Source organism: Silurus meridionalis, chromosome 3 (genome assembly GCF_014805685.1).
Source record: "Silurus meridionalis isolate SWU-2019-XX chromosome 3, ASM1480568v1, whole genome shotgun sequence".
Lineage (NCBI taxonomy): Eukaryota > Metazoa > Chordata > Actinopteri > Siluriformes > Siluridae > Silurus > Silurus meridionalis.
The window spans coordinates 8,937,903-8,960,607 of NC_060886.1; the positions used below are offsets into that span (position 1 = coordinate 8,937,903).

The 22,705-nt window shown below is 37.6% G+C and overlaps 3 protein-coding genes across 6 annotated transcripts; 2 read left to right on the forward strand and 1 right to left on the reverse strand.

Moving 5' to 3' along the window:
• The first annotated feature begins 4,172 nt into the window (after positions 1–4,172).
• Positions 4,173–7,026, forward strand: LOC124383330 (zinc-binding protein A33-like). Of its 2 annotated transcripts, XM_046845877.1 has the most exons (6): positions 4,177–4,525; positions 5,365–5,460; positions 5,536–5,766; positions 5,876–5,898; positions 5,987–6,105; positions 6,197–7,026. In XM_046845877.1, exons 1-6 carry the CDS (start codon positions 4,373–4,375, stop codon positions 6,730–6,732), a joined length of 1,158 nt encoding a protein of 385 aa, XP_046701833.1. In that variant the 5' UTR covers positions 4,177–4,372; the 3' UTR covers positions 6,733–7,026. The 2 variants fall into 2 exon arrangements, with proteins under 2 accessions (XP_046701834.1, XP_046701833.1); XM_046845878.1 differs by lacking the exon at positions 5,536–5,766 and having other exon boundaries at positions 4,173–4,525.
• A 3,065-nt stretch (positions 7,027–10,091) lies between these two features.
• Positions 10,092–16,546, forward strand: LOC124382895 (zinc-binding protein A33-like). The gene is made up of 6 exons (XM_046845225.1): positions 10,092–11,059; positions 12,883–12,978; positions 13,071–13,301; positions 13,397–13,419; positions 13,502–13,620; positions 15,871–16,546. The coding sequence occupies exons 1-6, from the start codon at positions 10,661–10,663 to the stop codon at positions 16,383–16,385; spliced, it is 1,383 nt and encodes a 460-aa protein (XP_046701181.1). The 5' UTR covers positions 10,092–10,660; the 3' UTR covers positions 16,386–16,546.
• Positions 16,421–22,380, reverse strand: gtpbp8 (GTP binding protein 8 (putative)). 3 transcript variants are annotated; one of them, XM_046845226.1, is made up of 7 exons: positions 22,225–22,380; positions 21,510–21,828; positions 20,266–20,364; positions 19,997–20,127; positions 19,798–19,897; positions 19,438–19,556; positions 16,421–16,993 (listed from the first exon to the last, which is right to left on the reverse strand). In XM_046845226.1, the coding sequence occupies exons 1-7, from the start codon at positions 22,242–22,244 to the stop codon at positions 16,909–16,911; spliced, it is 873 nt and encodes a 290-aa protein (XP_046701182.1). In that variant the 5' UTR covers positions 22,245–22,380; the 3' UTR covers positions 16,421–16,908. The 3 variants fall into 3 exon arrangements, with proteins under 3 accessions (XP_046701182.1, XP_046701183.1, XP_046701184.1); XM_046845227.1 differs by having other exon boundaries at positions 21,510–21,925; positions 22,225–22,372; XM_046845228.1 differs by lacking the exon at positions 22,225–22,380 and adding an exon at positions 21,950–22,195.
• Between the last annotated feature and the right edge of the window lie 325 nt (positions 22,381–22,705).

The following is a 22,705-nucleotide window of genomic DNA, read 5'->3' on the forward strand; positions in this document are numbered from 1 at the left end:
AAGCCCTGTCAGAGGGCCTGCTGAACGTATTCCTCCATAGCTACCCGATCCGGAACTGACAGCGGGTACACCCATCCTTTAGGTAGCTTAGCACCTGGCACCAGGTCTATGGTGCAGTCCCAAGGGTGAAATGGGGCAGGGAGGTCGCTGCCTGTTTACTGATTATGTCCGCCAATGATTGGTACTCAGGGGGAATCTCCACCTACGGGGAGTTTGTAGGGCTACGTTATAAAAACGTAACTGGTCAATCATGCATTAAGCCACCAATCAGGGTAGAGTGCATGCTCTGTTTTGAACTTATTTGATTGCCCCTTGGTGGTATCTACTTAGCACATACAGTCATGTGTTATACAGTTTAGCATTAGTGCAACAGCAAGCAGAACATTTTATGAGTAATAAATGATGAAAGAAACTTCTAACTCTTGACACAAAACCTAAAGAAATGTTTAAAAGATGGTTTTGGGCTCATAAAAATTTCAATAGACATTAATCAGTGTTTGACTCATTAATATCATTCTATTAATAGATTGGTGTGTTAAGAGTAACATTAGAGTCTTTTCACATAAACTAAGTTAATTAAGCGTTTTGGGACAAAAATGATAATATTACATCATAGCCATAATAAATCACAGGCATAGTCTTTTGTACTTTTACTTAATGTATATATATATATATATATATATATATATATATATATATATATATATATATATATATATATATACATAGTGTAGCTCACAAAAGCAAGTACACGCCTCACATTTTAGCAACCACTTTAATATCTTCTCAAGGGACAATAGTATAGAATGAAACTTGGATATACTTTGGTCATTTTGCAGCTTGTGTAACAGTACAGATTTATGGTCCTCTAAAAATAACTTAACATACAGCCATTATTTTCCAAAGAGCTGCCACCTAAGTGAACATGTCAAAAATGTGTCCAAAGTGCACATACTGCTTTAATCCTCCTGGGCATGGAATTCACCAGAGCTGTTGCTTATTATATATATATATATATATATATATATATATATATATATATATATATATATATATATATATAGAGAGAGAGAGAGAGAGAGAGAGAGAGAGAGAGTAAATCTTTATTATTTTATTTATTTATAATTTTTTTACAAGATTCAAATTCACAAGGCTTATTTTCTACTTTTATGTGATTCTCAGGTAGCTTTTATAGTTCAGCTAAATATTTTATATATCGTGTTTTCTGTCACCTGAAGAGGTGACAGCCTGAGAACTAAACAACAGAACAGAAGTGTGAAGACAGAGAAAGTTAACAGTCTAAGTGTATGATCATCAAAAAAAAAGACATATCCCTTCTGATATTCACTATTTATTTACCCAGAGTGTATCACTAAGCATTAATCTGTATTCTTTTCTATATTATTTATTATTCGAAATATCTGTAAATGCACTCTAAAACACTGCAATATCAGCAGCATGCTGTGAAACTTCAATCTCTAAGAATTCCTGAAACTCAGCTACATCCCTCAAGCTTATAATTGAAAATAAAGACTTTTTACTGACCCACAACATTTTTGAAGGAATTTGTCTGGTTCCAAAATACAAACCCAATTGAAGCTTTTGTCTTGTACATTTTAAAACATAAAATTATAACCTTTGGCATGCACAAATATTTTGTTGCACCCCACATGATTTCAGTCATCATACACACCTCTAGTCTCAACCAGAAGCTGGTAGAAATTATTATTTGTATCCAATTAAAACATTGTCATTTATTTCTGTTATGGTATGTTTATTCAGAAATAATGGAATACATAAATAAATAATACATATTTTCTCACTAACAAGCCACAAAAATGTCAATGCTGTACTTAGACTATAATACTTGTAAGGAGTGTGTGACTAGTAGCTGGTGACTTGGGATTCCTAGCCATGACCTTTGGTTTTAAATGTCACTTTCAAGCAGTAAAACAGTCATGGTGTGATTCTTTTTGAGAGTATGAGTAAGCGCACGTTCTATTATTTCAGCTTATCTTATCAGTGAGCTGATGACTATCTGCAGCAGTTTTTCACTTACTGATTCTTCAAACTGGCAGTTCAGAGTATCTGATAAAGATCTAGGAAACTGTAAGTATAGAGGTGACAGGTGACAATATAATCTTTCTACATGATATTATTTGACTATTGTCGTGGATTTCTGAATAAAGTGCTCTATCTATCTATCTATCTATCTATCTATCTATCTATCTATCTATCTATCTATCTATCTATCTATCTATCTATCTATCTATCTATCTATCTATCTATCAAATAATATATATTTTTCATTGTTAGGCCTTATGAGAAAGTTTGGTCACATTGTCTTCTGTATGTGTATGGCTGAATGTCAATTTAGTTAGTTGAATAAATTAAATGAGCTCTCACCATCTTCAGAGATATTTACTTTAAATGAAATTCAAGTCCATGCAACTTCAATATAATAAAAGAATTAAACAATCGGGTAAGTCATGTAAACAGTTCTTCAGTTTTAGATTTGCAGAAGACTAGAGAGCCAGAAGCTAACACAGACATAAGAGAGCTCTGTCATAGTAGATGGCCAGCCACAACACCATCAACAAACTTGAGTGAACACGTGAAAGGGAGCCATTCAGTCATCCCAATTAACCAAAACACTCTACAACCATGATCCCTCTAGATCTTCTCCTTCGCCTAAAAAAATCTGCTGACAAAAACTTGATTAAACAAAAATGTTTTAAACCTAGACTATTGAGACTGTGTCTGAGTCCCTAACACCAATTGAAAGGCTGTTCCATTAGTGTGGGGCTTTGTAAAACTAAAGTCTGCTCCCTGCTCTAGTTTCACTTTTAGTGTACCAACAAATAGCCTGCACCTTTTAATAGAAGTACACATGGTTTTAATAGACCCAAATTTCCCACAGTCTAGGTCTGTGTGTTAGTGCATTATCATCCTGATCATCATTATCATCAGCCCTCCAGAATGGTCTGGATGTCCTTGATAGTGACACCATCTAGCACATAGTGGTCCTAGGAAATGCCATGATATTGCAGCCAGACCCTCACTGATCCACCTCCATGCTTCACTGTAACTCTCCTGAATGTGGGAAAGATAGTGAAGGTGGTCTTATCAGAGAATGATACAAATTTCACATTGTCCACAGCCCACGATTTCTGCTGCTGGAACCAATGAAACTGATGCCTACATGAACCTTACATGAACCTGACCATACATACAGATCCTGTGGCACACCTGTTTTGGTGGGAACAAAAGTGTAAATGTGGGTATGTAATTCTGCAGTAAGTTAGGGTTTTTTTTGGCATACAATCTGAATTAGTACCTGAACACCCCTTTTGACTGCTTCCTCTTGCATTTACAGTAACTCCTGTCTTCCTTTGTGGTGGTATGACAATTTTCTTCTGGATACCATGGCTCTTGATACCTCACAAAGACTCTGTCCTGATCATTGATGCGCCAGTGGAACCCAAAACAACAATTTGTCCTTTAGTAAGCCACCATATTTAGGTATGAAACCTCCAACCCTATGTTGGCCAGTGTTTCAGTTTTATTTTCTAACCCCTGTATGTGTATGTTTATCTTTACAATATATTAATATTAATTTACCTCAAAGACATGCTGGAGTTTAACGTTTCATATCAAATTAAAGTCAATGATAAAATTTTTGTGATCTTATAACTTTTATAAACCAGCAATATTTGTATTTGATGTAAAAATGTTGAGCTGTACTCTGCTGCTATCTGCTGGTTTTTAACATCTGGTGCATGAGTGGAGGAAATATGACTTCATGTTGGTTGCAGGTTCCTAACACTGGTACATGTGGTCCTGCACATTCGAATGTTTTCTCTGCTCTAAGATATCCATACTATCTTAGGAAGGACAATTAATAATTCAATTATATGTTCATATTTTCCTGAATTTCATTTTATAAGGAGCAGTGTAATATTTCTGTTTACAAGATCTTTTATTATCTATTTTGGATTGATAATGTGACTTAATTTGTATAGATTATTTGCACACATTCAGCCAAAAAAGGAAATTTCTACTGGATTGGGTATTATTCCATACGACATGTGTTGCAGTGCCTAATCTAATGCACATTGGTGATCAGCTGCCAATCCAAAACTCCTCCTTTTTTATAGAAATGCTGAATCAATCCTTCATAAACAGCCTGCAGCAAGTTTATGCTGTTATATTTAGAGCATCTTAGATTTTCAGGACTGTGAAAGAAAGTGATTACTACCTAGATCTTCTAACGTGTGTGTGTGTGTCTTTAACAGGCCTAAAAACAAATGTGATTATTATTTGAGTGAAACAGAAAGTGAAATTCAGCATAAGAGAATATCAGTGAGAGAAGATGGCTTCTAAGTTCCTCTGCAGCCAGCACAGTGAGAAACTAAACCTCTTCTGTCTGGATGATCAACAGCCAGTGTGTCTGGTGTGTCGGGATTCAAGAAAACACACCAACCATAAATTTCGCCCTGTAAATGAGGCAGTTACAGACTTAAAGGTAATCTGAAAATCTCATATTTCAATAGATATATAGATAATACTTACATTACTAATAATGAATACATCAAAATCTCTCATACATATATATATAATAACTAACAAATGAATGTCTGCCTTTTCTATCATTAATCTACTGTATTTAGATCATTTTAGCATAGCTTTTATATCAGAGTGCTTTGTTGGCCAAACCTAATTGTAATTTGTTGAGTTTATATACATTACAATAAGAATAATAATAAAAGAAAAGGCCATAAGCAACTGGTAATATGAACACATTTCCAATGTGAAGAAGTGGATACTATATGCTTGTTTGCACTACAAAAATAGTAGTTAAATTGTACAGAAAATGTTTTATCTAATCCAAAACACAATGCTAACACATTGTTGAACCTTGAACTGGAATGTTTATCACCTAGAATAGACTGCTACAGAGTAAATGATGGGTGTGTAGAACTGGCCCAACAACTTCCGTGCTATGTTGTTGATACAGCGGAATTTTCATTTCTTTTTCTCCTTTTTACAATCGTTTCCCATGTTCCACTGCTGTCTCTTTGGTTTGTCCAGATCTGGTAAGACTCACAGACTTCTCTTTTTTCATTTTTTGGTTTTACACCCTTGAATCAACTAATCCTCATATCAGATCTCCACTTTCTTTTCTTCGAGGGTTCAAAATACTCATGAGTAGTTGTCTTGTAATAATAAAGACTTCAAGTTAATGGTCAGACTCTGTCCATCTGGATGGAAAATACACCTAAAGTGTCACCTTTAAACTCATTTGATCACATTTAAATGTGGCAGGATCTAACAGAGTCCATGCACTGTATTTATTTATTTCAGGAGGAGCTCAAAACTGCACTAAATCATCTACAGGAAAAACTAAATACCATTGAAACCTCTAAACTGAACTGCAGTCAGATTGCAGAGCATATAAAGGTTAGAATCATATTGCAATGATATTGCATTATTGTACATTCTGTTACATGACATTTAGTTTCCTCTTCATTAAAGATTCAGGACCAAAATATCGCATGTCAGATTAAGGAGGAGTTTGAGAAGCTTCACCAGTTCCTACGAGATGAAGAGGCATCCAGGTTAGCTGCATTGAGAGAGGAAGAGAAGCAGAAGAGTCAGATTATGAAGGAGAAGATTGAAAAGCTGAGCAGAGACATATCAACTCTCTCAGACACTATTAGAGCCATAGAAAAGGAGATGAGCGCTGAAGATGTCTTGTTCTTACAAGTGAGGATCAGTACTTAGTCAGTATTTATATTGTAAGAAACTTCTTTTTCATTTCATTGGTGTGAACATGTAAATCATACCCACTGTTATTTGCTTTGTTGTTTTACAGAACTATAAGGCCACAGTGGAAAGGTGAGTGGTGTGGCTCTCTCCCATTTTCTGAGTTTCTAAATGCAAACCCACAGTAGCACCTGTGTCCTGACTTTTATTATTTTTGCAGAGCCCAGTGCACACTGCAGCATCCAGAGGAGCTTTCAGGAACACTGATCCATGTGCCAAAACATCTGGCCAACCTGAAGTTCAAAGTGTGGGAGAAGATGCAGAACATTGTCCAATACAGTAAGTCAATTACACTACATTATATTAATTTATTTTTTTTTTCTGTGTGTATTGTGTTGTATATTACATGTTTGTTTGGTGTCTTCTATAGCAAATGTAACGTTGGACCCCAACACTGCTCATCCTAAACTCATTGTGTCTAATGATCTGACCCTTGTAAGAACAAGTGATGAGGATCAGCACCTTCCCAACAATCCAGAGAGATTCAATGAACTATTGTGTATCCTTGGCTCAGAGGGTTTTAACTCAGGGACACACTGCTGGGACGTCAAAGTGGGAGACAGTACAGTGTGGGTTGTGGGAGTAATGACAGAATCTGCTCAGAGGAAGGGTAAGATCAACTCCAGAAGTGGACTCTGGTATCTGAGATATTATGATGGAATATATAACGCATGTTCTACACCAGAACAATCTATTCCCATCAAAGTAGTAAATAAACTCCAGAGGATCAGGGTGCAACTAGACTGGGACAAAGGAAAGCTGTCATTCTCTGACCCTCTCACTAAAACACATATATTCACTTTCACACATGCATTTAATGAGAAAATACTGCCACTTATTAATGTTGGGTGTAAAGTGTCTCCAATGAAGATCATTTCACTTAAATGCTCTGTAAGTGTGAAATAGTTCAGTTAGGGCTATTTGGATTGAATAATTACGCAACGCTTAAATGTATCTTATCGACAACTTTTAATGAAGTAACAGGAGAATACAATGCTTTTTCCTTTATTTGTGCCTCATGACTTCTTATCTGATCTTCTATCATTACATTTTTCACCTAAATATTGGGTGGTTGTTTCATTCATATAGATGTAAATATCATGAAATAAAAGTTGAATTCATGAGAAATTATGAATAATTATGTGTATGGCTCAATGTATAGCAAAGATATATACAAAATAAATACACCGAAGACAATGACTGGTGAGGCTAATTCTTGTTTTTATCATCTATTCATTAGCATCTCATGCTCATACACACAAACACATACACACATCTACATTTATTTAAATATAAATATAATAATTGCAATTTCTGTTATTTTTTGTGTGTGTGCATTAGGTTCCTTGTCCTTTTTTGAAAAAGGCACAACAAATTATTTTATTATCTCTTTAATACACAATTCTGGCTTGCCCTTGAGGGACTTCTTCATGAGTCAAAAGCTATGTATTCGATCCCAAAGACCATTAAACATTATAGTAGAGGCAAAGTCCCCCTGTTCACAAAGAATCTGCAGACATTTGAGACACCAAACACACAGTTTATCGCAGGACACTTGGTATATGAGAGAAAGAAAGCTGCTAGGTCCTGATAACACACCAGGATGAGAGCCCAGAGTATGTGTTAAATATGTTACTATCTCTCTAAGTCAGGCAGCTGTTTTTGTGTTAGCTTCACGTGTACTTCAAGATGACTACCGTCAACCCTGTGGCAAAGAAATTATCTGTGAAAACCAGTAGTACTCAAACCTGTCATCATGCTTTCGATAGCTGGGAATGAAACACAATCTTCTCACCACAACCTTTTAATTCCATCAAGATCATCAACACCCCCTCTAGCAACAATCAAGTCAAGAAGCTTTTATTGTCATTTCAACCATGTATAGCTGACGCATTACACAGTGAAATGAAACAACGTTCCTCCTGAACCCTGGTGCTACATACAACAACAATCACAGAAAACAGAAAACACAGGGTTAAGGACTAGTACTACAGCACTACACTGAGCATGGGCATGGGCCACAAAGAGCTTACAAAACATCAGCAGGATCTTGTTGTTTAAATGAATTGCTCAGGAGATTAAGATTTTCCAAGCTTTTAGATATACAGTGGAACTTTGGGAAAAACAGTCATCAGCAAGTGCATAAAATATCACATGATAGAACAGAAAATTGATCAGGGGAAGGCTTTCAAGAATCCTACAGAAACATTATAGGAACTGCAGCTCTTTCTGACAAGTACCAAATTTAGTCTATTATTTTTTTAAGGTGTGTTTCGGCTACTAAAACTACTGTGGGGCTTTGTTTTGGGCAGGACTGAACTGTATATCTCTAAGGACCATTGACATCAACAGAAAAATGGCTTCAACCAAAAAAATTAATAAATATTTTGGAATGATGTTTGGTTGTGAATAATGTTTGCTTGTGCACATCTTTTGAATAATTGACAAAACAATTGTTTATTTTTATAAAAAATAAAATAAAAAAGTAGGGTAAAGCATGGGGGTGGCAACATCGCACTTTGGGGCTGCTTTCTTCAGCAAGAACTGGTTCTTATAGCAAAGGAGGAGGCAGAGGTGGAAAGAGTAATAAAATATTCTACTCAAGTAAATCGTTTCTTTAATGAAATTAAGTACAAGTGAAGTTGCTGACTCAAGTAAAAGTAAAAAGTAGCTCAATTCAAATTTATTTACAGTATAATTTACAGAGTTACTTTTTCAAAAGTGGGGGTGGTGTGGGGGATTCTAGTGTAGTTCACAAAGGACAAGGGGATTTTTTTTAAGTTTTTGAAGCGGGCTTTTATTCATGCCTAGTGTATCTATCTATCACCTTAACATTCACACAGTTACATTTGATGTAACAGTATATGACCCCATATACATACTAACATTTAAACAGGTGATAATTGTAATGGGATCATTGGTGTTATAAACTAGGTACAAAAAAACAAGTCATATTCTGTCTACAGATAAAACAAACTAAAAACCATTTATGAATTTGTTTATTGATTTTGACAGATTAGAAAAGTTAGTATTAAATTATGCACATTCACAGCATTGCCTGTTCTAGACATTTAAAGGCCCTAGGCAACATTTATATTGGAGACACCCCTAACCCTACTTTCTTTCACTTTCTTTCACATCTAATTTAATCTCCAAACTTTTATGTATTTATGTATTTTATGTATTTATCAGTACTTTTATATATTTAATTAAATGTGTATATGAATTTAACTTTAACTAAGGTCAACACTAAAAAAGGAAGAAAAAAAAAAGAAAAAGGTATGAAAGTTCATACACACACACACACACACACACACACACACACACACACACACACTCAAATGTGTGTTACCGAACTGTACAACCTGAACTTAACACACACTCATTACTCACCTCAATCTATTCCACCATCATTTATTTATTATTTTTTATACTTGACCCCATTACACTGTTTACCTGCTGTTTTTTTCACCTTTTGACTGTATTATACTGTTTACATGCTGTTTTTTGCACCTCTTGACTACTGCTACTGCTGTTATTTGCACTGCATTGTGTCTGTTTATATTTACTCCCAGCTACAGTTTTTATAGTTCTCTTTGCACAGTACTGTATATTTAGAGTACAGTAGGTTTACTGGTCGGCGCCCTCTTGGGTTATGTGTTTTGTCTTGTGTTGTTTTGTGTTGTCTGTCTGTACTGTTTTTCGTCTGCACTGTTTGCACTAGGTTGCACTCGATGCACTTTATGTAGCTTTGTGTTGTGTTGTATGTGCTCTATGTTGTTGTTTAGTGTAGCACCAGGGTTCTGGAGGAACGTTGTCTCGTTTTTACTGTGTACTGTGTACCACTGTGTATAGTAAAAATGACAATAAAAGCCACTTGACTTGACTTGACTTAACTATAGACCAGCTTCTTCTTCTTCCTTGGCCATGATATGTCATTAGCGAGGCTACACTCTAAAATAATAATTTGTTTTTAAAATATTTTTCTTTAAAATTCTCACTTTAGTAGGTTTAAGATTATAATTCTATTATAAATAGCTCACATAGACACACTGATCAAATCACCCAGGACTTTTAGTTATTTGTTCAGTAATTTATTTACACCACACCTACTCACTATTTGGAATAATGCATATTTTTCCCTACACCGTATATTATGGGTAAAATGTATTTTTTTTTTTATCTAGCATCTGCGATTTCTTTTTTTATTTACACACACTTTTACTTTTTCTTTAGTAGTTTATAGTTGTCACGGTGCTCGCACTGTTTTGAATCCACCTTCAAACGGACACGAACCGGCAGAATAAAGCTCCCTTTCTTCTAATAATACTTTGAAGATCAAAAACATATGATGAAAGCTCACATAGCGGCATCACAAGCTTCGGTTTCTTTGTGTGCCTGTTTAGTGTTCTTGCTAAACAATCTCCGAGAGATCTATTCGTATTTTAACAAAAAACGACTTAATTTCAGTAACATGTAATTCGTTACTTTCCATCGCTGGGAGCAGAAAATACCGCTAACATCAAAAGGACGACAAAAAAAATAATAACAATAAATATAATAATGTTCTGATATTATTTGCATTTATATAATCATTTAATTGTCATTTATATAATTAAATTGAAATTTGACGATTCTATGTTTTTTACTTTGAAATGAGTAGGTTTGTCATTGTATGCGACACTTGGATTAGAAGGCATGGATAGTTTGCTTGTATAGAGGAAGATTGAATATGCTGACCTGCGACTGTAGTTTATATTTACTTTGCTGGAAGTGAAAGTGAAAGTCTGAGACTGCCTATGCGGAAGGTATAGACAGTTAGCAGCAAATCAAAATGAGTGCCAAGTTTTCAGAAGATCAATTCTCCTGTCCGGTGTGTTTTGAGATCTTCAAAGATCCAGTTCTCCTGCAGTGTAGTCACAGTGTCTGTAAAGTGTGTCTGGAGCAGTACTGGGAGACCAAAGGATCCAGGGAGTGTCCAGTTTGTAGGACTAGATCATCCCAGACTCTTCCCCCAACAAACTTTGCTTTACGAAACCTGTGTGAATCCTTCTTGAGGGAGAGAAATCAGGAGACTTCACCAGTGTCTGAGACGGTCTGTAGTCTGCACAGTGAGAATTTCAGTCTCTTCTGTCTGGATGATAAAGAACCGGTGTGTGTGGTGTGTCAAACTTCAAGGAAACACACCGACCACCAATTCTGCCCCATTGAAGAAGCAGCAATTGGCTGCAAGGTAAATAAAAAGTACTTGTAAATAACTTTAATTTGAACTTGAATCATTTTCCACATTTAAACTAAAGGATTGTGTTGTGTGACTTAATAATCTACACTATAATACAACTAGATAATATACATCATTAATTCTTTTTTAAGAATTATAAAACATAAATGTAAGTATAAGTGAATTATGTGTATTTATTCTTGTTAAACAAGCCTGGGGCGACTGGGACAAGGAAAAACTCCCTTAGATGGCATAGGGAAGTAGCCTTCAAAAGGGGAACCCCTCATCATTACTGCACAAATAGATAACTAAAATCTTTAAAATAAAGCACAAATTAAATATTAAACTAAGCATTGCACTGTGCACCAATAAACCCACTGCCAAGCAGACTAAGCTTTATCAATTCTTTATTCCAACCAATCTAATAGAATGTGCTGATCTTCTGCAAACACCGATGTAATGTTATTATGATGGGGAAACTTTTATAATAAAGGGAAGTTGTACAAGAACATGATTCCTTATATGAAAACCTGTTGCTGAGATTTATTCAATGGATTTGCTATATAGAGTGTTAAAGAATGTCTACCAGTTCAAGCCTTTCTTTGGAAACCAGTTTATTGGGAACGAGCATTGTCCTCCCAGCTGCACTTTTTTAGGTCTTTGCAATAAATATCTAAAGGATTGATTTTATTTTCAGTACCCAAACTGTAGCCGAATAGAAATGTATTGTTGAATTTTAGGTTAGACAAATGTTGTCAATTTTAAACAAGTTTCTTGCTACATTTCAAAAGTTAAATGTCCTCTACATCTGCCTTTTTCAAAACAACTACTTGCATGTCTCCCCTCACCACATCCATAAACCTCCTCCTTGGTCTTCCTCTTTTCCTCCTTCCTGGTGGCTCCATCCTCAGCATTCTCCTACTGATATACCCTATGTCTCTCCTCTGCACATGTCCAAACCACCTCAATCGAGCCTCCCTCACCTTGTCACCAAAACGTCCTACATGGGCTGTCCCTCTAATAAACCTCCAGCTCCACCTCCTGTCTTTTACTCAATGCCACTGTCTCTAATCCATACATCGCAGGTCTCACCACAGTCCTATAAACTTTCCCTTTCACTCTTACAGAAACTCTTCTATCACAAATCACTCCTGCTATCACTCTTCTCCACCCACTCCACCCTGCCTGCACTCTTTTCTTCACTTCTCTAACACACTCTCCATTACTTTGCACTGTTGAACCCAGGTACCTGAACTCCTCCACCTCTTCTCCCTGCAACCGCACCACTCCACTACCCTCCCTCTCATTCACACACATGTATTCTGTCTTACTCCTACTGACTTTCATTCCCCTTCTCTCCAGCACATACCTCCACCTCTACAGGCTCTTCTCAACCTGCTCTCTACTCTCACCACAAATCACAATATAATCAAAAAACATCATAGTCCATGGAGACTCCTGTCTGACCTCGTCCTTCAACCTGTCCGTCACCACTGCAAACAGAAAAGGTCTCAGAGCCGATCCTTGATGCAGTCCAACCTCCACCTTAAACCAGTCTGTCGTTCCTAATGCACACTTCACTGCTGTCACACTGTGGTAGTAAAGAGTGGTTATTTGAAAAATGCCTGTCAGCTCAAGTCGGTCTGACCATTCTCCTCTGACCTCTTTCCTCATCATTGCATCCCACAGATTATTTTGTACCATTCTGTATAGGTTTACATATAAGGGATGCAATGGTAGTGCCTCCAGGTTTTGGATAATGGCTTATGTATACACAGTCAAGGAGTTGAAATAATTTACATACAGTCATTATGCAGTGTGGTGACTTGTTTCAGGAGGAGCTCAAGACTAAGCTGAAGCTCCTACAAGAGAAACTGGAGAACATTAAAGACTGCAAACTAAACTGGAGTCAAACTACAAAACATATACAGGTTAGAATCAATAAAAGTATTTGGATATATATTACTTGACTGCATTATCAGCAAAATCAGTTACAGTTTATGTTTTTTTTATTTAAATACAGATTCAGGCCCAAAACACAGAGCATCAAATTAAGGTACAGTTTGAGAAGCTTCACCAGTTCCTACGAGATGAAGAGGAAGCCAGGATCGCTGCATTGAGAGATGAGGAGGAGCAGAAAAGTCAGATGATGAAGGAGAGGATTGAAAAGCTGAGCAGAGACATATCAACTCTCTCAGACACAATCAGGGCCATAGAAGAGGAGATAAGAGCTGAAGACATCTTGCTCTTACAAGTGAGACTCAGTATTTACTCATTTTCTTATTACCTAATTTCATTGGTGTGAACATGGAAATAATTTCTACTGATATGTGCTTTGTTGTTTTACAGAACTATAAGGCCACAGTGGAAAGGTGAGTGATGTGGCTCATGTCTCTCTCATTGTGTTTCTGAATCCAAACCAACAGCTGCCCAGAGTCCTCACTGTTTTTGCAGAGCCCAGTGTGCACTGCAGCATCCAGAGGAGATTTCAGGAGCACTGATCAATATGGCAAAACATCTCGCCAACCTGAAGTTCAAAGTGTGGGAAAAGATGCAGGACATTGTCCAATACAGTAATATATCTCTTCTTTTTGGTTATGTGGAGTAAGCATGTTAGATTAACTTTCATTCACTTGCACCATCTACCCAACTGATTCTCATCTTTAAATGGGAGTTCATAGCAGCTTCTATGGGTGTCTACAAAACCAGAACTCTGCTGTTGCTCTGATTAAATCTTATGTCTTTCTAGCATCTTTCAGCCTATTGGCAAATGGAGGAGTATTGAAACAGTGAGATCAATTTGTGTTTTTGATACATGCCTAAGACAATTGGGTTTGGGATAAAAAGATAAACGAGACAGTAGTTTAGAATTAAATTGGCTTCCATTTCCTGATGAAATGTGCTTGTGCACTATGCTTGTCCAATAATCTGTTTTGATTTTCATCTCTTTCCTCAGCTTTAAAATAGCTTGCTCTTTCCCCCCACAGGAATCGTTGTCTTTATGTTGGATTTATCATTTTTGACAACAAATGCTGTCTTGGGCTCACACCAAGAGTAAACATTCAGAGCTATCAACCCTTTAAATATTCAATAGGGCATTCGTAGGCAGAAATCCTTGATTACTTGAAAAATATGTACCAGTGGAAATTGGGCTACTGTTTTCCCCGAAGAAGAGGAGGAAGATGTCTACAGAGACAGCAGGAAAAGGAGAAGTGTAGGAGAGTGGCGGTTCAGGTTGGTACATTAAATGTTGGTACTATGACTGGTAAAGGGAGAAAGGTAGCAGATATGATGGAGAGGATAAAGGTAGATATGTTGTGTGTTCAGGAGACCAAGTGGAAAAAGAGTAAGACCAGGAACATTGGAGGTGAACTGTTCTATCATGGTGTGGATGGAAAGAAATGGTGTAGGGGTGATCCTGAAGGAAGAGTACAGTAAGAGTGTAGTGGAGGTGAGAAGAGTTTCTGATAAGGTGATTGAAGTTGAAGGGGTGATGATAATCAATGATGTCATCAGTGCCTATGCACCACAAGTGAGTTGTGAGATGAAGTAGAAAGATAAATTCTGGAGTGAGTTAGATGAAGTGGTAGAAGGTGTAACTAGGAATGAAAGATTGGTGATTGGGGCAGATTTCACTGGCCATGTTGGTGAAGATAACAGAGGTGATGAGGAGGTGATGGGTATGTATGGCTTTAAGTAGATGAATGTGGAAGGGCAGATGGTGGTAGATTTTGCTAAAATGGTGGAGGTACACGCTGGAGAGAAGGGGAATGAAAGTCAGTAGGAGTAAGACAGAGTACATGTGTGTGAATGAGAGGGAGGGCAGTGGAGTGATGCGGTTGCAGGGAGAAGAGGTGGAGAAGGTGGAGGAGTTCAGGTACCTGGGGTCAACAGTGCAAAGTAATGGAGAGTGTGTTAGAGAAGTAAAGAAAAGAGCGCAGGCAGGGTGGAGTGGGTGGAGAAGAGTGATAGCAGGAGTGATTTGTGATAGAAGAGTATCTGCAAGAGTGAAAGGGAAAGTTTATAGGACTGTGGTGAGACCTGTGATGTTGTATGGTTTAGAGACAGTGGCATTGAGTAAAAGACAGGAGGTGGAGCTGGAGGTAGCAGAGCTGAAGATGAGGTTTTCATTGGGAGTGATGATGATGGACAGGATTAGAAATGAATTTATTAGAGGGACAGTGCATGTAGGATGTTTTGGAGACAAAGTGAGAGAGGTGTGATTGAGATGGTTTGGACATGTGCAGAGGAGGGACATGGGGTATATCAGTAGGAGAATGCTGAGGATGGAGTCACCAGGAAGGAGAAAAAGAGGAAGACCAAGGAGGAGGTTTATGGATGTGGTGAGAAAAGACATGCAGGTAGATGGTTTGAAAGAGGCAGATGTAGAGGACAGAGGGGTATGGAGACGGATGATCTGCTGTGGCGACCCCTAATGGGAGCAGCTTAAAGAAGATAAAATTAATAGTGTTGTTAAAGGCATCTAAAAGTAATTTTAAAAAAAATAAATAAAAGCTGAAATTCTGATTATAGTTTCAGAAGGTCTATGGATTTCACACCCAGATGTCTCCAGCAAAAACTAAATTACCCAGTTCTATTGTTCCAATACTTTCGGAGGGAACTGGAAACCATTATTGCTTTTACTTTCTGCACTCAATGCTCCACATTACATCTCTTAAAAATTATAATATATATATATATATATATATATATATATATATATATATATATACAGTTACTGTTTTTATACTATATAATATATAATATAATACTTTGCTAATACACACTTTGTTGTTTATCACATTTTGGTTTGTTTTTCTCAGTGCCAATAACACTGGACCCAAACACTGCTCATCCTCTTCTCATTGTATCTGAGGACCTGACCAGTGTGATAGTCAGAGAAGAAAAACAAGAACTTCCAGACATTCCAGAGAGGCTAGATGCTTGTTTGTGCGTTCTTGGCTCTGAAGGTTTTAACTCAGGGACACACTGGTGGGATGTTGAAGTTGGAGATTGTGGAGCCTGGTCACTGGGTGTGATGACAGAATCTGCTCAGAGGAAGGGTGAGATCAACTCCAGGAGTGGACTCTGGTACATATGGTATTATGATGGTAAATATGGAGGAGGTTCTACACCAAATCCTCACAGTCTCATTGCAGTAGAACAAAAGATCCAGAGGATCAGAGTGCAACTGGACTGGGACAGAGGAGCGCTGTCATTCTCCAACCCTCTTACTGGCACACATATACACACACTCACACACACATTTACAGACAATTTACTACCATATGTAGCTGTTGGTTCTGAAACGTCTCCTCTGAAGGTCCTCCCACACTGAGTGCTATGTAAATGTTAAATCGCTTAAGATGCACATAAATTGTAATGTTTTATTGACCACAGCAACAATCATCTTTTGGGCATTGTAAATATATGAACATTTTACATTTTTATATTGTCATGATTAATTACACAAATAAAGCAAGTCTGTTGCGCCTCCTACTTTTGCCACAATGTATAATATCAACCATGAGATCAGATTTGCCATTAAACATCTAATGCATGTGTCATTATCATCCTTTATCATCATATAACAAATGAGAAAAGACTGATGAGGTTAGCCAATGACTTGTTTAAAAGGGTCCTAAAAAAGAAGGGTCTTTATTCGTGTTCTAATGAGGCGATTAGTTGAGGAATGATAGCCATGTGTCCAGTCCTTGTCGTGGATATTCATCTTTTTGGCCCAGGCTTGAGCTGAGCAGTCTGCAGCTGCTGAAACACAGGCCATAGATGTTTACACATCTGGCTGAGCTTAGCAAAATCCAGACTCTTGGCATTGCTTGTGCTATCCCTTGATATGGTTTTTAGGTGGGTTTGCTTAGCTGAAGGTTTCCTGTCACGTGTGATATGAAGCACCTGAAGAGGTGGATACCCGAGTAGTGCACGGAACTGATGACAGAAACAGGGCAGGGAAAAACAAGCAAGAAAGAGAATTAGAGTTTGCAATCGAATCATATGATCATAAAAATGGACATCATTCTGAACACAGGATCAAATTTAACAACATCGGATTAATACTGAAATGATCTGGCTGAACTGTGTGTTATAGGTTAATACACAGCATAAAGAGTAGCATGTTAAGTATCTCACAAAAGTGAGTACACCCCTCACATTTCAGCAACCATTTTAGTATCTTCTCAAGAGACATTACTATAGAAATGAAACTTTGATGTATTTTGGAGTAGTCAGTGTGCAGCTTGTATAGCAGTACAGATTAACTGTTAAAAAATACTCAACATACAGCCATTACTGTTAAAATAACTGGCAACCTAAGTGAGGATACCCCACAGGAGCTCAAAAGGGTTTAGGTCTGAGGACATACTTGGCCACTCCATGACCTTTACCTTCAGCAAGGCAGTTGTTATCTTGGCCGTGTGTTTGGGGTCGTTTTCATGTTGGAAATCTGCCGTTCTGACCAGTTTCTGAAGAGAGGGCATCATGTTTTGCTTCAGAATGTCAGTGTACATGTTGGAATCCATGTTTTCCTCAATTAACTGCAGCTCCCCAGTACCAGCAGCACTCATGCATCCCCAGACCATGATGCTACCACCACCATACTTGACTGTAGGCAAGAGACAATTTTCTAAAGTATATCCAAGTTTTAATTTTTATATTATTCTCCCTTGAGAAGATACTAAAATGGTTGCTGAAATGTGAGGGGTGTACTCACTTTTGTGAGATACTGTATATAATATGTAATACCCTGGTATAGGTCTCAGTAAATATACATTTAGGAAAGATTTTTTATTTGATTTTGCGTTGAAATAAAGACTTTATAAAATAAGACCAAAAACACAATTCCTATTTATGATATGATTCATATTCTGCTGATAAAATTCAGCAAGGTGAGATTCTGTCCCTGGTTTCTCTGTAAAACTCTGTATATCCTGTATAAAAACCAAGCAAACTGCAGGACAGTGATGCAGCGGGTGCAAAAAAATAAATAAAAAATGAAGTAAAAATTAAGTTAGCCAGACTTTCTAGCCTGAGAAAAACCACAAAATGAGCCTAATCACCAAAACACATGATTTGGTACACATGTAAAAAAAAAAACATATACTATGTTGTGAAGAACGGTTGGTGAAGTGTGTGATGGTAAAGCCCTGCTCTGCCCTGTTCTTTTTGCCAAGATGAACCTCCCTTTTCTATTCCAGAACATGCTTATATATCAGAATCAGAATAAAAGAGCTTTACTGCCAAGTATGTTTGCATTTACAAGGAATTTGTTTTCATGACAGAAGCATCCAGTTGCACTTTCTTTCATATCAGTCACTGTCACTCCTTAAAGCCTCCAGATGAGTCATTAAAGACGTCAACATAATGGCAAAGCTCTGGATTATGCTTTATAAATTGCTAACTAAATGTATGGGTCAAAAGTAAAAACATAAAATATTTTAATATTTTATTTAAAGAAATATATAAGCAGTGCTTTTAGTTTAAAAAAAAAAAAACTCTAGATGCATTTTATGACTCTAAGAAATAAAAGTAAATGGATTTAATACCTTTTTTAAGGTAATTTTCATTATGGGGGCAGTGGAAAGGATTTCATTTAGCTTTTAAATGCTTGATAAATGTTTGAGTAAAGCTATTAATTCCCTTAATTTTTCAATATTTGACTCACACACCCACTTGCTTGTAACAACTAATAGTAACCTATTAAGGAACAAGTGGTGTGTGAGGTGGGAATATAACCGGGATGGGATGCCATTAAAATCACAGGTACCATTCGCACACATTTCATAACTTGGGAGGAAGTGACATTGGGAGGGACACAGAGAATAAGAGATACATTTATAGCATTTGGCAGACACCCGTATACAGTGTGACTTACACTGAAACAACTGAGCGGTTTAATTTTAAGGGCTGTGTTTAAGAGCCTGACAGTGGAAGCTGGGTGGTGATGGGATGTAAACTTATAACCTTTTGATCAAAAGTCTAATGTCTTAAATCAAAGCCTTAACCACTGGGTACCACCGCTACTCACAATGCAAAATGGCACACCGTCAGTCACCCAATAGTAGGATCAAACCCAGAATCTGTGAGGAAGCAATGCTACCTACAGAACTCATTTCCCAATTCAATTTTCTTTCTTTTTTTTTTTTTTTTTTTTTTTTTACAATAAATGAAGTAAAATAGAACGATACATAAGTGGCTTATGTCTATAGAGGGATTGTGAAGTGCCTGAGGGGTTGGAGAAGCAGCATGATCAGACTGATGATAATAGATAGTCGGTGGATATGTAGTCAAAAGAAATGTTGTTCAAGACACTGCAAAAAGCCAGTGATCCAAGAATATGCCTCTGTTCATCTGTGTGTCATGTGCTTCTTTCTTACCTCACAAGAAATGGCTGGGGGAAACATGTGCTCGTTTTATCCTTGATAAAATCGTGGAGGTTCAGAAGGAGGGACAGAAGAGTTCCCTGACGAGTTTTGTCTATCTTAGTCACCACCAGCTTCAAACAGAGAGAAAACCAATCAAAATCAATGAAATGAAAATCAATCGAATATATTTAAGATACAATACTACACTAAAGAAAACATTTTTAAAATGATATACATGTGTCACTTGTTTAGAGAACTCCCTCTATACAGATTTTGAAATCATATTCTCATAGTAAATATAAATCTTAAACTGTATTCTGCTGCCACCTACTGCTCATTTATAGTTGGTGCATGCAGGTGGAAAACACTCACCGCATACGGAATGCCAAATTCTTCACACATCTCTACAGCAACCAAATCAAACTTCTGTAGTCCTGCAACTCCATCTACCAGCACGAACGTCATCATAAGACTGACCCAAAAAAAAGTAATCATTATCCATCATATCACCTAATACCCATAAAACACACATTCCTGCTCACAACTTTACAGTGATTCTCATTACACCTACTTTTTTCGCTCTTGAAGATAAGGCTCGACCATGTCCACAAAGTCTTCTGGGGCTCTGTATCCATAACCAGGCATGTCGACCAGAGTGAACGCTTTCCCCACCGTGAAGAAGTTCAGCTTTTTGGTGTGTCCCTGTATATCGCAATCAGGACAAATGAAATGCCTTCACCCAAACCATAAAAAACAGAAGTGGGAAATCTATAATAATGTATAATAATTATTATTATTTATAAGCAAATTTAAAGCTCATCATAAAGTTTGTTGGCTTACTGGTGTTTTGGAAACCCGAACTTCAACCTCTGGTGCGAGAGCAAACAAGGCCCTTATGAGTGAGGACTTTCCAACATTGCTCCTGCCTATGAAACACACCTGCAGTTCACCACCACACACATACACACTCAAATAAGCCTTTCTTTACAAACTAAATCAGAATATAATATACATGCATAAATATAAAAAAAAAAAAAACCTCCAGGATTAAAATATATAATTAGCATATGACCCTTTTTTTTTTGGCATCCATGATTGATTCTGTAAACATTTTTTACTTTATTAATCAATGTTTTGTTGTTTTCACATAAAGTGTCCCTCTATATTACACAAAATGCTGTGTGGCTGTTCTGAGGAGTGATGGCAGGGAAATTTAGTCTAAGGAGACTGTTGCAGCGGTGTTTTAATTCTTCATCCTGCTCTTCTTCTGTGCAAACTGCTAAAGAAATGTATATTCCAAAATCGTAACATTCAGCGAACATTGCTATCAAACACAATCATCTCACTGGTCACTAACTACCGGAACTGACTTTATGTCTTAAAGATTAAATATCACTGTAACTACCCAAGCTGCTGTGACATTCCTGCTCTACTGTCCAGACCAGATTTACACGACTATCCAGCAAAACAGCAATGCAAATACACTTCTTCTTCTTCTTTCGGCTTCTCCCAATAGGGGTCTCCACAGCGGATCATCCGTCTCCATACCCCCCTGTCCTCTACATCTGCCTCTTTCACACCAACTACCTGCATGTCTTCCTTCACCACATCCATAAACCTCCTCCTTGGTCTTCCTCTTTTCCTCCTACCTGGTGGCTCCATCCTCATCATTCTCCTACTGATATACCCCATGTCCCTCCTCTGCACCTGTCCAAACCATCTCAATCTCGCCTCCCTCACCTTGTCTCCAAAACATCCTACATGCGCTGTCCCTCTAATAAACTCATGATCAGGAATAACATTATGATATTATGATGTTCCTGGTCTGCGTGGAACAGTGGTGAACCCGGTGACAGGATCGTGTTCAGCCAAGCCTCATTGATGCACGTGGGGAGTGAAGGCTGGACTCTAACAGAGGAGCTCCTGTAACTCAAATGGCTGAAGTTAATGCTCGATGGGTCAGGACTGATTTGGCAGCTAAAGGGTGACTAAACACAATATCCGGCAGGTGGTCATAATGTTATATGTGATCAGTGTATATTTCTAAGAGGGGTTTTCCTTGAAGCATTGCTCTTGCCCCTCACCTCTGGCTGTGTGAGGTCAGGCAGGTGGTCAATGCGCACAGCTGATGATGAGTAGACTATCTGATGTTTGGGAGATGATGTGAAAAGTCTCTCCGCCAACTCGAGGGCTTCCAGGGCGGGCTGGTAGAGCTGGAACCGGGTCTTGTCGGCCTGTCGGGATAGATGTGCCTCCAGACTGCTGAATGGATACAGGAGGGCCAGGCGCTTCTTCTCTGGGAGCAGGGAGACACGGCGCAGAGTGGCGAGTTCGTGGGCTTGACGGGTGGATCCGATCATCCAGACCCAGTTGTTCAGGCGCAGTAGGATCTGCAATCTCATCCTGATGCAGAATTAATGTTATTATTACAAAATAAAGTGCCAAAAACCCCTGGGTAGATTTTTACTACTGCAGGTCAGGTGTTCTTCCAGATCTCCTCCTGTATTACAGTATAAAAACATACCCACGTGTATGAATGTTATAGAGTTCACATCATGTTCTCATTCAAAACAAGTCAAAAACACAAGGATCGAACAGTTTCGCTGTCTAACATTAAGTTTAAAATGAGACACCAGATTAAAGAGTCTATTCAAAGTCTTATCACATCATGGCTTTTTGTGCACCATTTGTATTTCACGCTATGGGAAAACACGTGAGAGCACGTCGTGTTCACGTTTTCCGCGAAACAACGCCTCTGGACTAGATCGATCATCTTCTCTACAATGGGATAAAACTTACTTTTGACGTGGAATATGCATGTTACTAAATTAAGACCTAACAAACTGTCTGTACACAATTCTTCAACATATCAAGTTGAATGTTTGGTGTTACACTAATATAAAACCCGCAGAAACAAGGTCACGTTTCAACAGTTCCGGCGGTGTGATGATAGGTTCTAGACATTTTCTGGACATAATTTCCTGCTCCTTCAATAAAAGTTTGAGAAAATTTTTATAAAAGTACGTTGTCTGTCCAGCACATTCCAGAATCTGTGGTTATGCAGCGTTAGACAAAACAAACTGTGTGTTCTGAAACCTTTCTGTCATAATCATCATTAACTTTTAATGTTATATACTTGTCTGTTGTTCATTTGTACTTCATATTTAATTGCTGCAGATTCTCAAGCCACCAAAGCCCGAAGATTAAAAGGCCTGTAATGGCTTGCAAAAAATATTTAACTTGTGTAAGTCAATAATTAGAAATTTATATTGTTTGTTCA

Coding starts and splice junctions, on each gene's coding strand:
- LOC124382895 (XM_046845225.1), top strand. CDS start 10,661: ATGAGTGCCAAGTTTTCAGAAGATCAATTCTCCTGTCCGGTGTGTTTT. Junction 12,979..13,070: donor AAACTACAAAACATATACAG/GTTAGAATCAAT, acceptor ATTTAAATACAG/ATTCAGGCCCAAAACACAGA. Junction 13,420..13,501: donor TATAAGGCCACAGTGGAAAG/GTGAGTGATGTG, acceptor CTGTTTTTGCAG/AGCCCAGTGTGCACTGCAGC.
- gtpbp8 (XM_046845226.1), bottom strand. CDS start 22,244: ATGCATATTCCACGTCAAAA. Junction 20,128..20,265: donor TTCGGGTTTCCAAAACACCA/GTAAGCCAACAA, acceptor TGCGATATACAG/GGACACACCAAAAAGCTGAA. Junction 19,557..19,797: donor AATTTGGCATTCCGTATGCG/GTGAGTGTTTTC, acceptor CTCTGTTTGAAG/CTGGTGGTGACTAAGATAGA.
- LOC124383330 (XM_046845877.1), top strand. CDS start 4,373: ATGGCTTCTAAGTTCCTCTGCAGCCAGCACAGTGAGAAACTAAACCTC. Junction 4,526..5,364: donor AGGCAGTTACAGACTTAAAG/GTAATCTGAAAA, acceptor TATTTATTTCAG/GAGGAGCTCAAAACTGCACT. Junction 5,767..5,875: donor AAGATGTCTTGTTCTTACAA/GTGAGGATCAGT, acceptor GTTGTTTTACAG/AACTATAAGGCCACAGTGGA.